The sequence below is a fragment of the Lichenostomus cassidix genome, chromosome 20 (genome assembly GCF_008360975.1).
Source record: "Lichenostomus cassidix isolate B80296 chromosome 20, HeHo_3.0, whole genome shotgun sequence".
Taxonomy (NCBI): domain Eukaryota; kingdom Metazoa; phylum Chordata; class Aves; order Passeriformes; family Meliphagidae; genus Lichenostomus; species Lichenostomus cassidix.
In genome coordinates, this window is record NC_139500.1 from 1,619,953 (window position 1) to 1,637,500 (window position 17,548).

Here is a 17,548-nt window from a genome sequence, read left to right on the forward strand (position 1 = left end):
ATAATTGTCCCACTGCTGTGCCCCTCCTGGCCCTGTGTTTGCACCTGCCTGGGCTGGAGACACAGCTGAACTCCCTGGTGTGCCCCAGCAGGGCTTTCCACGTGCTGCACACAGGTATCAGAGATCCGTGCAATTCTGTGCAATTCCCACTGATTCAGGCAGAGCCATTCACTCCTGGGTGAGTTATGCCAAGCACAAATGGAAAAATTAGTATTTTATAGTAGTGTTATCCTATTTTATCTTTCAAACTAAGCATTTGCTTGCACCAATAAATACTTTCCTATTGCTTGTAAAAATTGCTGGAGTTCGTACAGGGAAGACTATCAAATAATTTCCATGAAATCAGTTAGGGGGACTTTCATAAACACAAGCCATGTTAGGCTGCTGAACACAAAGGTCACTAAGGGGTCTGCCTGTGGAAAGTCCTTCCCTGCTGAAGCTGCAGGACTGTGCCTTGCAGATGACCAGTGACACCAGCTAGGACACAGCAGCTCTTGCTGGTGCTTTGTAACAGAGCCTTGCTCCGACAGGCTCACCTGAGAGGGATGCAAATTGCTCCTCTTAAACCCAACAGTTTCATTAGAAACAGACAAATGCCAAAAAAAAAACCCCACCAAAAACAAACAAAAAAAAAAACCTAAGAAGAATTCCTCAGCAACCTCTTGGTTTAAGCTGTGGAGTATCAGAAAAGCCACTTTTAGGAGGTCTTATACAAATTATAGTTGAACATGTAGAAATTAGTCCATCCCTTCCATGCCAAATCACTTTAAAACCTTTAAGGTGTTGACAGCAGTTGTGGAAAGAAAAACCTGAAAGAATAAATGGGGCAATGGAAATTGTCTCTGTGTGTCTTAGGGACAAACCTGTTCAAAACCCCAGTGTCTCCTGCCCCTGCTTGGCCTGGCAGTTTGGTGAGGCTCTGAAAGGGTGACAAACTCTGGGCAGTCGGATGTGACACAGATTTGGATCCCCACGAGGGTGCAGCAGCACCTGATGGATGTACCTGAGCCTCCCTAAATCCAGGCGCCAGGAGAAATTGGGGAGGCAGAAAGGGTTTCACCTGAACTGCAGACTCTGATGTCCAACTGTCCAATCCCTCCCTGTTCCTGTGGCTGGGACACCTCGGGGTGTGGAGTGAGACCTTAGAGAGTGAAGGGACCTGAAGGGGACAGCGAAGAGGTCACCAGCTTCGGGCTCTCCGCAGGCGGGAACACCTTGGGGAGCATCCTCTGTCCTCAGCCCCGGGCACACCCTGGGGAGCATCCTCTGTCCCAGCCCTGGGCACACCTGGGGATCATCTTCTGTCCCCAGTCCCGGGATCACCCTGGGGATCATCCTCTGTCCCAGCCCCGGGCACACCTGAGAAGCACCCCCGGCGCCCCGGGGCAGCCCAGCGGCAGGAGCGCTCCGGGCTCCCCGCCGCACATCCCTTTCCCCCCGGGCCCGCCCCGTCTGGAGCTGCCGCCGGCCCCGGCTGTGCGCAGCGCCCTCCTCGGGAGCGCTCCGTGCGGGGCCAGCGGCCATCCCGGCGGGCCGGGGGCGATGCGGGTGGCGGTCCCGCGCGGGGAGGGGGTGTCCCCGCGGGGAGGGGGTGTCCCCGCGCGGCGAGCGGTGTCCCCGCGGTGGCGGCGGTGGGCGCGGTGCCGGCGCCCTGTCTCTTTAATGAACGGCTCTGCCGCCCGGCTGCGCGGAGTAAATTTCCTCCTGTCATCGGGTCGCGGAGGAGGAGTTTGTTAATGTTCAGTTTGCTCGGTGGATCGATGTTTGCTGGCATCGCCTCGCCCTGCCTGTGTGTGCGCGCGTGTGTGAGTGTGTGTGTGCGCGCGTGTGCGCGCGTGTGCCCGCGCGGGGTGCGTGTGCGCGCGTGTGTGTGTGTGCGGCTCGCACGCTGCCTCCCATCCCGAGCCTCCCTGTCCTCCGCATCACTCACTGCCTGGCATCTGACAGCACGGAACCTGCGGCGCTCGGCGCACACACGCACGCTCACACACCGCGCACACCCGGGCACCGCTCCGCCATACGGCTCTGCGAGGAGGAGGAGGACAGGAGAGGGAAGGGAGGAAGCAGCCAGCCCCGCAGTCTTTCCAGAGCTGCCTTTTTAATATATACATATCTATTTTGTTATTTATTTATTACCGTTCTCTTGGCACTGTGGGCGCCTTTCATTTGCTCCTGAGCTTGGATGTTTGAATCAAAGCAAAGCAAGTGTTGCAACAGTTAAAAAAAAAAAAAAAAAAGCCAACCAAAAAAAAAAAAAAAAAAAGCGAGAGAGAGAGAAAGAAAGAAAGAAACCTAGATCTCTAAAATAAAATAAAAACCAAACAGGTTCCTATCAGTGAAGTGGCAAGGAGGGGGGCAGGGGAGGCTTGAGGGGGGTGCTGGGGAAGCAGCTGAAAGGCAGAGGAACACGGCTCAGGAGCGTCTCAGGGCTCTCGGATCTGGGGACAGAAGTGAGATTGGAGAAAGTAGAGCGATGCCAAGGAGGAAACAGCAAGCACCCAAACGGGCTGCAGGTAAGGAGAAGCCATCCACTTACACAGCCTCTGTCTCTCCGCTCCTTCCACTCCTACCCCCCATCTTTATTATTATTTAGGGTCACCCTTGCTTTTCCGGGCTGGATCTTTATTTATTTATCCCCCTCCCCCTCCCTTTCCCTCCGTAAGTCCATGGAGCCAGTTTCGTTCCTTATTGCCAAGGTTTTACTCGGCTGTCCCCTCGCCCTCCGCCGCTGCCACCGGCTCGCCGCCGCCGCTCCCCGCTGCCGCTGCCCTGCCCAAACTTTTCCCCCCAACTTTCTTCCCTCGGCTCCCCTTCTCCCCCTGCCCCTTCCCCTGCCCGAACCGAAAGCACTCAGCCTTCCCTTCGCTTCTCGCTGTAGGATAGATTTTTATTTTTCTGTTTTTTCCCTTTCTGATTTTCCCCCCTCCCGGTGGTTTTTGCTTCGGATCCGCGCGTTTCGCCAAGTGGGTCGGGGTGTTTAATCTTTTATTTCGCCGTATTTCTGGTGGCGGTTCTGGCCGGCTGTGTGTGTGTGTGAGCGCTCTGTGTGCCTGAAATAGTACAGGGACTCTCTCTGCTGATGAACCCGGTGGGGAAGTTCAGCCTTTGATCATCAGTGGTGAAAATTGCAACAGGAAATAAAATGAAACGTTCTGACTGTTAGAAGACAATCCACATTTTCAAATCAAATCCTTCTTTTGTTTTGTAGCCGAGTTTATATATTTGCACATGCCAAGTGGTTTTGCAATTTTTTTCTTTTTTTTTTTTTTTAAACAGAAGAAAATAGTTTGCAACTTTGGAAGTGTTTTGTTTGTCGTTGTGGGGTGTTCTTTTTCTTTTGGGGGCCAAGAAAAAGAAACAGACGAGTGGGTCTGTATAGTAAATCTTTTCAAATAGTTTTCTTTCAGGCTGCTTAATTGCTTTTTTTTTTTTTTTAATAGTGTGGTGGGGTTTTGTTTCTGGGAAGCGCAATATGGAAGTTCATTTTTCTTCTGCCAGACCCACCCACTGAAAAATCAGCTTTCCAGTTGATTGCCAGCTTTGATTTGACATTTGATTGATCACCTGTCATCTTGCTGCCTTTGATCTATTCATTCTTGATATATATCAATAAATCACTCACCATGGTAACCCAAGTGCCAATGACGTAAGGCTTGCCCTCTAGATTCTCTTAGCCAGACATGCACAATTATTATCTTGTTTGGCTTTTAATGTAGGCGGGTTTTTTCCCTTCTTTTTTTCCTTTGTGTCCTTCCTTGGATTAGTTCTTTAAAGCAAACTCATATTTGACGTCTTTACTTTAGAAATCACCCCTCGCCCTCCTGAGCATTTCCTAGGTGTAGCACAGCAAATGTGGGACAAAATGTATGGGCAAGTTTGGTGGCACACTTGAATAAACTTTGCGAAGTAGTGCTGGGGATTCAGGCGGAGGGAAATGTCATCCCAGAGAAACTGGGACACGCAGAACTTTTATCAACTCGCAGATTTGGCTGCGTTTCTTTGCTTGTAGGACAATGGGCTGCAGGCAGAAGCTTTTGGGACGTGCCCAGTGAATGTACCTATGCAGGTTGCCAGTGTGATCCCTAATTTATGGTTAATGCCATAAATAACAGTTTCGCTAGAAACACACATTGCTATATAGTTATATAAATATATATTAGTATTCAGGAGAACTCCGATGAGTCGCTATTATCATTTGCTTCACCAAGGGGTTTGATCTGAATACGGCATTCACGTTTTCAACTTGCAGGATAAATAAATAGCTATTTTTTCATGGATGCATGCTGATCATCGCAGTGACAGTGCTAGAACTGCTCCTTTTTTCTCTCTGTCAGGAATCTGAGGCTTCATTTTCTTTGGGTTTCAAAGTAGAATTTTCCCTTGGAATGTGTGCCGTGTCTTTCCGTGGAAGGGGCACCCTGTTCTTTTTTAGAAACATAGGCTACCGTAAGTACATTTTTGCGAGCAAAGCCCATGCTGTCGTTTCCCGGGATTTCCCTGCTGAGATACAGTAAGAGATGTTTTTATCCAGAATCCTTCAGCATTTTAAAGATCTTAATGACAAGGGAGAAACTCGTATGACCACAATTAGATCTCTCCTTTCCCATTCTCATTAGAAAACGTGCATTGCTCTTCAGCGGTGCATTTCTTTGATTAGATTTGTCCTCAGATCAATGTTGTTTCAGGTGAGCAAAACAGTGCAAATGCAGTCCAGTTTCAGCCAGCAGAACTATTTGAAGTAGGTTTATACATTTGCAGTAGTTCTCCTGCTTTGAAGTTGTATTTGTGTGTTTGTGGGGGGTAGGGGGGAGTTTCAAAGAGCAGACGTGCCTGTTGTGTATAGTTCTTAAAACTGACTTTCATTTTCAGGGATAGTACTGAGGTTCTGTTTTGTATGGTGAAAAATGCCTCAAAGTGACAGGAGACAGACTGTGCAATAAGAAATGAATCTCTCATCAAGGCTGAGAGCAAAGCTCCTTATTCCTTTTATTTAAAGGAGTTAATACATTATATATTACTTAATTTTCACTTTTATTTATTTTTAGTTGTACAAGTTCAAAGGTATCAGTTGCACTTCATTTTGTCTTGATGGCAGCAGAGATATTGAAGAGAAGTTTGCAACTTTTAGTTTCTTCAGATAGTTCACCTCCAAGGGAAGAAAAATGATAAGCCTTATGATTCTGGACATGCCTGCTTTTGTCATTGCTTAAAATTAAATACTATGCACAACTGTAAATAATTACTGCCATGCACTGACTTTGAAAGCAGGTTTCGAGTTTGATTAATGAATAATGTAAAGGTTAGAGAGAACCAGCAAGTGAATCAGAAGTGAAGTCCTGCTGTTAGATGAAAATCTATCTAGAGAAATATACATGGCAATTTTGTCCTTTTCTATTATTAATTTTAAGCCTTGTATTCCTAAGAAATATATTAGAGGCCATTGTAATGAAACAAGGGAGTGTAATTGGATAAATGGGGCACTATTTATGCGTGATGATGGGGATTTCTGGGCTCCGATTACACTTGCAGAGACACTTTATTTCCCATCAACACCGAAAAACGATGTCAAACGCATTTTGATCTCCGCAGGGCCGAATCTTTTCTGAATCATCCCTGCTTTCTCAGAGCGTCATTTCCCAGTCGCTAGTTCTCGAGGCAGAGAGTTGCAGCTCTTTCCATCAGTGCCTGCTTTAGGATCAGCGCTGTGTTTGCAACAAACAAGCCCTTCGTGCTGCAGCTTTCACCCAAACGCATCACAAAGGGCTCTCCTGCTCCTCCTGCGCTCAGGTGCGAATCAAAAGCGCTTCCCTCGCAGCAGCAGGGCAGCGCAGGGAGTGCTGGCTGCTCCTGAGAGCAAGAAGAGGCTCAGGCCCACAAACTGCTCCATCCTTCAGCAAAACACAACCACCTCTGGGGTAAAAGTCTCCTAACGATTCCGTGACAAATGGTAATATATTAACAGAAGGGTGGAAAAAGGGTGGGAGCAAAGCAGAATTGCTATTCAGATTTTATTCCTAGGGGTATGAAATAGCTTTCAAACACAATTTCACTGGATTAAACTCTCCTTTCCCCTGCAGCTTGTTTAAATGTGCATATTTTATTTTGTGATCGTGAATTGGTAGTTTGCTTTTTTAAAGCCTGCGAAGAGCAGCCTGGACTTAACGCCCTGTCCAGGTGAAATTTTATATTTCTTCTTTTCTTTCTCTCTCAGCCCCAACAGACTATCTAAGACCCAAAGCTGGCAAAAAGTACAGCAGAAGCGGTCTCAGACACATTTATTCTGTTTATTGGAGCTGTAGAATAACCCGGGGTTGTTTTTGGAAGAGTCCTCATAGAGCAGCAAGGAGAAGATGGTGAGCAGGGAGCTCTTTAAAGCTGCAGCTTGCACCTTAGCAGTAAAGGTTATTTAAACCAGAGTCATATTTAGAAAGTGAAATTTCTGCTTCTGCAGAGAGCAGAGTAAATGACCAGCAAGGCTTGCTCTGTGTGCTTGTGTGGCGAAAGGAAGCCAGAAATATCTATAAATGTAACCAGGAGCACTGTGGCTGTTCCAGGATTATTTGTATCCCACATAACAGGGGCAATAGCAGCAGATTCCAAGGAAGCAGTGCTGAATGGAACTGCAGAAATGGCAGCACTGTTTTGTTCAAACATCCTCCAGAAAAGCAACTGCACATCAAAACCACCTAAACAGTTCATGCCTCAGAACCCTTCACTTACAGTGCACATCACCATGCTGACAGATGACAAAAAAGCCAAGGTGTTCACAAACAAGGGGAGCCTTTAAATCCTGGTTAATGAAATATATTCCAAAATAGGTACTTTTGCAGCTAAAGAGGCACCAAAATTAGTCGCCATCTGCGTTAAATTCTGCAGTCGTCTCCTAAGCCCAAAGCTGCTCGGAAATTTTTTTTCCCATGTCAGAACTCAGGCCTGAACAGGACAATTTGAAATCACGCTCATTTCAGTGCCTGTTTCCCTACTTCAATTTTGCTGGGATTTCTCCAAGCCCAGTATATCCCCACTATCTGTTAGTGGGGAGCACTAACAGTTCAGCCCCTGTGACTGTGAAACAAAAGACATTTCCATCGGCAAATGACACGATTTTACAGCACTTTCGGAAACATGTTCATTGTCAGAAATTCTAGTGTCTAAATGCTCCCCCTCTTCCGTGCTGACTGAGAAGCCCATTTTCTCCAAACCGGTAGGATTTTGGAAATTTCCTCCCGGAGCTTTCTCCTGATTTTTTGCTCTCATTAGCAGCACCCACCTCGAGGAACTGTTTCCCCTAGCAGAGATCCCTGGAGTTCCTCCGTAGCACAGGGCCAGGGTGAGCTTTCCTCCCATCATTTCCCTTCCCATCCCGATGAGGACATCACTCCCAGAGAGCAACTCCAGACTCGCGGAGAAAAAAAAGCTGTCAGTTGCTGTGGCTGCAATTCCCAACTTAGCAGCAGCAGAGGGAATGGAACTGTACTCTATCAATTACAGTTGGAACCAGAGGCTAAACACTTATTGTGTTAAGCTATTGTGCAGATCTTAAGAGCTCAAATGTAAAAAAAATATCATGTCAGCTGGTGGAGGGGAGAATAAGGCCTGGTTCTTCCGCTGGGTGACGTATTATTAGCTAAGGCAAAGTAAAATTATTCAAATTCTGCTTAAAGCCTCTCGGGTTGAGATGTGTGTACCACATTCTGCCATGAACAGGGGGGATCCTGCAGACTTTGCTGCTAAAATAAGCCTTTGTTTTTCCCTCTTCTCTGCAAAATGAAAATATTGGGGAAGTTTTACCTCCAAAGCGTGGTCATGCAGGCAGAGAGACATTTTCATTTGTCTCCGAATGTGATACAGGAGCCAACTGGAAACACATTACACTCGGAGCTGAAATCTTCCATTTCATTCATGCAAGAGCAGGGATTTTTCATTACCTATTTAATTGCAATCATTTGCATGAGAGTGGGCCCAGTTCAGCAGCTCTTACTCAGCACTTTGCTTCAGTGGGTAACTGGCTGGTGGTAAGGACTGTCTCGGTAAGACTGGCCTGTTCAGCTCCGAAATCAAACATACATGTGCCCTGAGCAGCATTCTGCCTCTGAAGAGGGACCAAATTCTTATATTAAGCCTTAAATCCAGGGAGAGTTTTGTTTGGAACTTCTGTTCCTATCGCTTGCAAGCTATTCTTTCCCGAAGTGTGTATGACTGAGATGTTCTGCTTGCTCGGCCAACTTCCCTCCTCAGTCACATTGCTGCAATGACTGAGCACTGTTTCTGGCTACCAGGAGGTGAGGTGGGCTTTGAAAAAGCCTTTTTTAAGGCACAGGGGCGGCAGCTCTCGAGAAAATGCCTGAACAAGGGGCTGCAAATGCAAAGCCTCAAAGTTCTGTGTGGTTTTTGGGGGCTAAAAGCAGTTATTTCTCATTAAGGTGGCTTCTCACTCGAGGCTGTTGGCACGGAGTAATTTTTACTGTGTTATAATAACGGCTTCTGCGACTCCGAACTACCTTGACAGCAAACGGTGTATTTTTTAAGGTTTCAAGGAGAAAAAGCATCACAGAAGCACAGTGTTTCCCATTAGATTTACACATCCCTCTTTAACTGTTGCTGGCTTTTCATCCGTTACCTTGTGAGGTTTCTCAGGCAAAAAAAAAGAAGTGGAAAAACTGGTCTTCTGATCTAAGTGTTGCATTTAGGTGTTTCATTTAGAAAAATGAAGAGAATCTTTGTTCCCCTAAAAGAAATGTTTTTCCCCCCTTTGCCCTAGGAAAAAGAAAGGCACAACAATAGCTTCACAATGACAGGATCTGATCGTGAAAAATACAGAGTTTATAACGTGCAGCGCCTGGTGGTCCCAAGTATTGGTAAAATTCCACAGTTAAATAGAACAAACAGTCCTAAATGGATGGGAAAATGATCTTTTTCAGGCATTCACACATCCATACCTGCAAGGAGGAGAGAAAAGCCTGTTTGGGAGAAGGATGCACCTGGAAAGCTCGGGTGTTCAGAGCAGTTTTTGATGTTAGAACTGTGCTGTTAGCAGTGGTGTCCCCTGAAAGTGCTTTGTTAGGGTTTATTTTCTTTAAACCTCCAGCTCCTGGAGTCTGACGATGATTATGCAAGTGTCATTTTAAACGGAAATTTATTTCAAACTCCTTGCTCTGGAGAGGAACTTGAAGGCTAGAAATTCTTATGCAGAAGGAAAATGCCTTGATTCTCAAAGTGACTGTTTTTAACTTCCCATCGTTTTCAGCCACTCTCCTGATTTTTGAGGTTGTGCTTCGTGCTTTTTGTCTAAACGAGATTGGCGATTTTGCTTTTGCCTGATGCTGCTGATGAACTGGTGTGTGTGTGTCTGGGTGTATAATTATCCACATACACACACATCATATCAGTAAACAAAACCCAGAGCGTCAGGATGGAGTGGAGCTGTGTGAATTGGAGCTCTGCGTTTGTGTTGCTCTAAACAAAGCAGTTCGGAGGGCTCAGACCAGCGGTTCTTGAGGAGTGACTTTCAATTGAAGTTTCCTGGAGATTGTTTTTAGTGGCAATTAAATCTAGGAAGTTAATAGGCAGTAACTGGTCTTTAAAGGATAAATACTACGAGCAATGCACAGCCTGCCTTTTTCCCAGATAGAATCAGGCTGAACTTTATTGAAAAAAAAAATTTACAACTAGCAACATTAATGCTGTATTTTTATTGTATTAATGCAAATGAGATGCTGACTTGGTTCTTTCATCTCCATGGCTTGTATCTATTAGAGATGTATCTTATTCCTCTCTGTGTCTTTTCTCCCTGTGTTCTGTAAACTGCTTTCCTCTAATGATACTGAGCTCATTAAAGTTACTCCCAATGCTAAAGAGACTCTGGGAGACATCCTGAGCTCTGGATGGCTGTGGAAAAGCACAACTACAGAGTGTGTGGGGAAAAAGAATCCGAATCCAGCCTTCCATTCCTGTTTCGGGAAACCTTTAAAACCGATAGGTCAAACAGGGAGAAAAAACTTGCAGGAGGGACTGTGTGCTGCAAAGAACAGGTCATTTTTAACACCCAGCCCTACCTGACAAAGATAAAAAGCAATAAAGTTTTAAGGAGCTCGCTGGCTCTTCCTGCATCTCTCTCAAAAGGCTCATTTAATTGAAAAGCCTGTTGTGCTTGTTTTTATGCATGTAAAACAGAAAAGGGGCAATTTTGCACAGGGCCTAATATTCCAGCACAATATAATTGGAACTCTTCCTGCCTGCTTTTTAAGTCTCTCTGTTCATATAAAATTAAGACCCACTTATCTTAAATTGTAGTAAATCTCATTCAATATTGCTTTCATAACTTAAAAAAGGCTGTTACATATTCCCAGAGCAACTTTGCTGAAGTGATATTGGGTCTGTTTATGCGGAATCGGTGCAGAATTTCTATTGAAAAAAGGAGCAGCACACATTTCTTTTTTTTTAATGAAAATAATTAAATTCTCTGGAATACCTTGATAGCTCAGATTTTTTTTTTCCTAGTGAAACTGTGCTTAGAGGAGATCGGAATGAAAATCTGCACATTGGTGCAGTTTGGTGTGTGCAGACAACAACCTCATTTCTACCACTCACCCTGCACTTGGACAGAAGTAATTTTGATTTTCCATAGAAAGATTTTGCTCGGAATTTTCCATATAAAAATAATTTTTGTGTGAATTGCACGGCGAATCAGCAGCACAATTTATAAGGTCTGCAATTTTCTTTGTACATATAGGAAGAACTCATTTGCTTCCCGCAGGGTGAGTGGACTTCACAGGAAAGAGCTGGGTCTTTTATGATTTTATGTTTCATATCGAAGAAACATAACCTTGTGCCAGCTGCTATATTGGTCTCCCAAAATTATTTTTTTACGTGTTTTTCAGCCATGTCATAGCATGTGTAAGCGCAGTAGAAGTAGCATTAAATTAACACGTGAAAGGAGAAAGAAGCTAAGTAGTTATATTGATCATCTGTAGCATTAAATGCTAAAAAAATTAAAAGCTTTCCAGTGCTTTTGATTAGCTGCGTGGATCCTGCTCGTATTTGTGTCCTTTGTTAGGAAGTGGAGCAATATTTCTTCACACTTAGCACTTTTCTTCCATGGATTTCTGACTGATGCTTCTCCGAATAATCCCACTGATGTGGAATATTCCCCCCTGCTTGTACAGAAAGGCGAATTGAACCCGGGAGGTTTTACCTGATTTGCTCAAGGTCAAACAGCAGTTGCTCCCAATTCCCTGCTCGAGGTACTAGAGCACATTTCTATCATCAGAGCACTTCCAGGAGGGAGATCTGGGCTGGAAGCTCAAGGCATCCCCAGCGCAGCTGGGACACTGGGGAAGATGGAAATGCAGTTTCATTCCTCCCGTGCAATTCCCCGTGGTGGAGGAAGAGGCACTTTGCCCACGGCCAGGAGCTCCCAAAAGTGAGAGGGTTTCTCGTGGTGTGAGAAAGCAGAGCTCTGTTCATTCTGATAACAAGCCAAGGGAACTTTACTAGGCAATGATTTTAGACAGCACAATCACGTTTGTTACTTTCTAGTTTTTGGCCAGTGGTAAATTTCAGGATGAGGGAATTTGATTCTGGTTACTTTTCTTCCCATAAACTGTTCTGCATTTCTTTGTCAGAGCTGGATGTGATTGTCTATAAAGCATTGCCCTGAGAAATATGTAAAACCTGGTCTGATTGCAGCTGAACAGGCCAGGCACATTTTCCTCCACCCAGACTGCCAGAGGTGGTTGGAATTCTCTGGTGATAGAGCTTGAGGCTCCAATGCTAAGGGTATAAATCCTTACATGGGCAGCCAAAGAGAGACCTGAATTTTCCAAAGCCTTCACACCAAATTCCCATGGACCTCCCTCAGTTCCCTCTCTTGTGTAAGCTGGATTTGGGCCTCGACCAAGGGCAGAGTTCTTTCTCTAAACTGGAGATGTATGTATTGCCTGTAGAAGAAATATGATGCAGGTAATAGCCTATGGATTCATTAAGGGTTGTTTATGTTTATTTTCACCCCATATTACCTTTCAGGAATGGTCGTTTCAGCCATTATATTGACAGGAACTCCGAATAAATCTTAGGTAATACAGGGCTGATCTGCCTTACCTGGGAGACCACCTGCTGCCCTCTCAAAGAGAGGTGCTGAATCACCAGGTAGGGCTTTCTTCTCAGGAGCTGGGGACTTGGGAAGCTCTCCCATGGCTCCTTTTCATGTGGAAATTAATGCTTGCCTCTGTTTCTGAATAGTAGGTTATTAGAGTTCGTATGCAAATTCCCAGGATGGGAATTTGTCTCTCGTTGATAATTGATATAATAATATATATTTTTAGTGGTCCAAAGTCCTTGAGCTCGAGCCTTGTACACGTAATTTATGTTTATTTCTTACTGTTATTAACTGTAATTTAGTTGTTGGCGCCTTTCATTGCCTTAGATTGAAGGGAGTGTCTCTCCCCATTGCCCCTCCATAAACAATGCCCTTTCAGGGTTCCTTCTCCTGTATCCTTGCCCAGACATTTCCTAGCCTGTCAAATACTGTCATTTTATTCCTTACAGATCATTCACAGTACGTCTCCTGTTGCACACACAAATAAGGAACAAATGCAATCAGGATGCATCATCGTTTAGCATAACAAATAAAAGCCGATCTGTGCAGATTTGCCTTAAAGTGTCTCTTAATATGTATTGTCAAAATGTCTGAAGATGTCTCTTACTCACAAGCGTTTAATTATTTGTGACAATTAAACTAATATTCAGAGCAGGAAAAAAAATTAGGGTATTAAATATTTTCTCTTGTCAAAAGCTAACAAAACATCACCTGACATGGCAAACTCCTTAAATTTTGTGTTTCAAACAGATCTTAGAACAGAAAAAGAACTGGCACAAGATTACAGAGCCTGGATTCTGTATGGAATTTGAAGAAACTGTATTTTTAAAACGAGACCAAAATTTAAGGGCACATCATTAAAGCATATATCAGTAATGAGCAGCTGAATACTTGATGATTAAAAAAGAGTTTCTATCAATTTTTAAGTCTCTGCTGAAATTTATGGCCAAGGGCTGCTCTGACTGAATCAGGGACTCAGACCTGGGATTTTTAGCCTTGCCTGGTTATTGTTTTACCCACGCATGAGAAAAAACAGCTCAGATACGACAGCACAAGTAATCAGCATTTTCTGTGGTTGGAATTATAGACGTATTTTTTGTTTTGTTTTTTGTCTGATGATCTCCTTCCCCCTCTGGATTGTTCAGACTGGAGAGGCAATATGCAGGACAAGCAGCCCAGACTGGTGCCCAGGGCTCAGCACCCTCACCTGCCTGGCATGCCTTGAATGTGGTAAAAGTACAGATGTGTGATAACAAAAAGGGGGAGAAATTAGAGAAAATCTTGAAAAGAACAGAAAACCAGCAGGGTCCTTGAGAGCAGTGTTGTGTAGATGTGGGAGCACTGGATAGCCCTGAGCACAGCAGCAATAATTTCTGTATTATGGGCTCAACAGTTCTTATAGTCCAGATTGTTTGGGGTTTCCTGTTGAAAAGTTTGATTTTTACTGGTTCTAATGTTTCCAGTTCGGAGCTGCTCAAAGCAACCATTTCCATTATTAAAATCTGTGTTTTCTTTCTTAAAACGTTCTTCCTGTAATTTAGGGTAGGAAGTTATTTGGCAAAAAATTAGAAGACGTTCATCAGGGTTTATATCCAAGCTGTGGGACCACTGAGCTTTCTGGCAGTGACGTGAACATTTTTCAGAGACATCTTCTGCTTTCCCTGAGAAAATCCACCCAAATTTGTCTGACTTATAAAGCCTAAAAGTTGCTGTTGCCAAAGAATTTTTAGAAGGTGACACAGCATTCTCCAACGTGCCATCCCCACCACGCATGCTCTGTTCTTGGTTTCTCTTTTCCAATTACATTCCCTTAAAGAACGTTGTAGCTGGGGATAAGTAGGACGATGGCTGCAGGGGCAGCGATGGGTCCGAGGGAAGGAGGATGAGGAAATGAGAATGAATGAGAATGTGCTGTGTGTTTAGCTGGAGCCCAGGCCTGAGGGAGGCAGCAGGGAAATTTAGGGAGCAGAACGTGGGCAAGCAGGGGCAGAAAGCATAAAATTATCAAGTATGCACAGAAAACAGGGGTAAACTTTTGTTCTTGACTCTGTTGCGTGGTCAATGTAGTGCAGCACGTTGGGCATGAGCTCTGCTGGGAATGCATCTGGCAGCTCCTGCCCGATCAGTCCTGGGTGGGAACCAGTGTGGCTCCACAGATGTGACTCTCAGCTGGCTTTTCCAAAGCCTGCACAGATCCACACCTCGCACAGGATGGACATGTGCGGGAAATCCATCCAGCCCAGCTGGGGAACAGATCCTGCTGGGCTGGGAGCACCAGGCCTGAGGGCCGCCATGGCTCGGTAGGCCCAGCGGCGTGAGGCGGGACCTTCTTCTGTGGGGAAAAAGTGAAAAAATCCCCTTAAAATTCACCAGAACTGAGCCCCCCATGGCAGTTGAATGGTGGAGGTGAGACCCCATCCACAAGCACAGTGCAAAGGTGCAAAATCCAGTGGAAAGAAGGAAAACTCCAATTGCTGGTCAGGAGAAGATGGTGCCAGCGAGGCACAGGGTTGCCCTTGGATGGCAGAGCCAACGGGAGAGTGGAGAGCTGAGGGAGCCCATGGAGAGGTTGGTGACCCCTCAGAGAATGTGTGACAATGGTGTATTTGGTATATTTGGGTTTTTTGGTGTATTTGGGAGGTGTTGGTGTGGGGTCAGAGGGTCGGTCAGTGGCGCCAGGCCTGGCATGGCCGGGTGGGTTGGGCCGAGCACAGCGTGGGCGCTCCGGGCAGTGAGGTGGCTGTGGTACAAAAGCAGCTCTGAGACAAGACAAAGGATCCTGCCAGGAGTTTCAACCACAGATATCTGTGCAGATAAAAAGGGCCTGTTTGTCTGAGAGCTCTTCTCCTGCCCCAACACGCCCATGGTGGAGGGCTGGTCCCTGGGTCTCTGTGTGGGTACCTGCTGTGTACCCTGGGGCTCTGACTTTGGTTTTACTCAGAGCAGGGGGTTTATTTCATTTTATTTTATTTCCTTTGCTGCCCCATGGGAGTTTTTTTCCTATAAATCTGATCTTTCTATCTGAAAGTTAGCAACAAAACTTGAACCAGGCTCAGCAGAGCTTGTTGCCTTCAGGTTATTGTGCTGTTTTGTGTCACCTCCAGCATTTATATATTAAATAACTAAAATCCCAAGAATGTTAATCTAGAAAACAGTCATCCCTGCATTACTCTTTTGCTGTTTTGGTGACCTTATTAAAGATTTTACAAACTTGTGACTTGGGTTAAACAAATGTAAATCATTTGGAGAAAGAGTTGCAGGACGGCAGAGGAATGTTATGATGCCATCAACATCTGGGTTTCCACTTGTTTGGATTAGGGACATTTTGCCTTAATCATTCCCAAACATGTCTGCTAAAATCCCTTCTTTCATTTTTTATCACCTACGAGGTACAGCCAGGCAGAGTTTCAATTTTGTGTGTGTATGTGTGTGTTAGGGTAAAAGTGCTGAAATTTGTTGTTGCAGTGAGTATACGAGCAGTCTCATTTTTGCATTTGTCCTCCCTCTTTATAATTGTTTGGAAACATTTTGATTCAGTTAAAATGCACTATTTCCAATATACAAAGTATGAACAGGGGAACAAGGGAGTGATTACGTGTTTCTCCAAGGAAATAAGCATCTCTTAGCCATCATCCTGCAACTGGGAAAGTTCTAATACATGACATCTCTGTAATGTAACCTAATAATATTTTTTTTTAACAGTGATGTAATGGCGAGAGTGACCTGGACTTTGTAAAAGTTCCCCTACTTACTACAGATTCCCAAGGGCAATGTAACATTCTAGACAGTGTTTTATATGCCCTGATTAAAATGTAACATATTTTTGCATTTCCTGTGCAGTGACCTGTTAGTGCTCATAGACAGAACACTTAAAGAACAGTTACAAGGAGACATTTCCAAATGTGCCTAATATGGGCGAGTTTTTATAACATTCTTATTTCATTTGAAATTGCAGCTACAGCAGGAACCATTCAGACGGCGCATTGATTTAACTTTTTAATCCACTGTTTTGCTACGTCAAGTAAAATAAATGTTTGTTTTTAGCTCCCTTTTTTTGCATTGCTAAAACTCGTAACTACTTGCTTTAAGCTCGGGATTCTAAAGGGAGCTACATTATCTGAGATTTAAAGCTTGCTTTTTGTAGCTGCTTTCTCACAACTCCCCCAAGAAAAAAAAAATACAAAAGTACAACTTTAGCAAAAAGGGCTTTTATATCTCTATCAATTATAGAAACACCAGCTGCAGTAGATTACAAATGTGTTTGGCTGATTGTGATGTTGTGTGGGGAAAGCTGTCACAAGGAGCTGGATTCTGTTCTCCCCGGCAGCTCCGGGATGTCGCTCAGCTCCGTGGGCTCAGCGGCACTGCTGTCAGTGCTGGGGTGGGCAGGAGCAGGAGCTTGCTGGGGGATTCCACACTGCCACATCCCGCTCTGGACTGGAGCACATGGCCTGGCGCTGGGAAAAAGATGGAATGTGGACACAAGTGTGAACCGTGTGTCACTGTGTGCTTGTGCTGCTCTGGGAGATGACATAAAACCACACGGAGACAGACCTGGGCCAGCAGCCTCTGGGGACAGTCACTCCACTCAATGTTCTTCTTGATTTTTGCATCCAAGATACTTACTTTTGCTTTCTTGAAGAACAAAGTGGGGGAAAAAGGCACCGCAGAACAAAAATTGTTTGACCAGCCCATAAAGGCAAAGCAGCTGGAAGTCATGGATAAAAGAATTATGATATCAAGACAGCAATGCAAGATGGGTAGTTTAGGATATTTGGTGCTATTGAGCTCAGGATAGAATTAATGTCTCCAAGTGTGTGCAGGTCATCATGGCTCCACTAAGAGCTGGGTACAAGGGTAGCAACCCAAGGACGTTCAGTTGGTTGTTCCTTGGTTATTGTGTCATTTATATTCTTGTGCTTTGGGTCACTCTGGGAGGACGTAGTTGGGCCCTGGTTTACTTTAACAAAGAGAATCTGACATAGGAAAGTTCTATGTATACTTTACAGTGAAAATGCAATTTTCTATTTTCATTTAATCCCAGGAATGTTGGCATTTTCCAGGCTGTCAAACAAATGAGTGCACTGGAGGACAGTTAGATGTGTCTGTCTAGTTCATCTATCTAATCTACCTCATTTCTAATGTGCCCATCACCACAGTGTCTAGGCAGAAAGTATCTGCCTTGCTTTTGCTTTTGGTCTTTATTGGCTGTGGTAACTTAATTGAGTCCTGAGAGCTTTCAGATTCATCTGCAAAAATAATAACAAAAACATTATCAGAATAATGATTCATATTTGCACTCTTACTCAGAATTTCCCTTTCTCCTCTGAGTGTATTTGGTTAGTGGATTACTGTTGTCTCATCTAGAAGAGGTTATAGTTTAGAGGTGTAGTAAATTGGAATTTTACTTGAGTCAGCAGTGACTCAAAACTTCATTTGGCTACTAAAGCG

At 44.6% G+C, this 17,548-nt stretch overlaps 1 protein-coding gene across 2 annotated transcripts in view; it reads left to right on the top strand.

Annotated features, from left to right (window-relative positions):
• Positions 1-1,743: 1,743 nt before the first annotated feature.
• The window catches only part of TSHZ2 (teashirt zinc finger homeobox 2), a 206,130-nt gene continuing 190,325 nt past the window's right edge, over positions 1,744-17,548 (top strand). For both annotated transcript variants that reach the window (XM_085079274.1, XM_085079275.1), the window contains exon 1: positions 1,744-2,513. In XM_085079274.1, the coding sequence (XP_084935400.1) occupies positions 2,474-2,513 (40 nt within the window). In that variant the 5' untranslated portion in view covers positions 1,744-2,473. The remainder of the gene's footprint in view (positions 2,514-17,548) is intronic.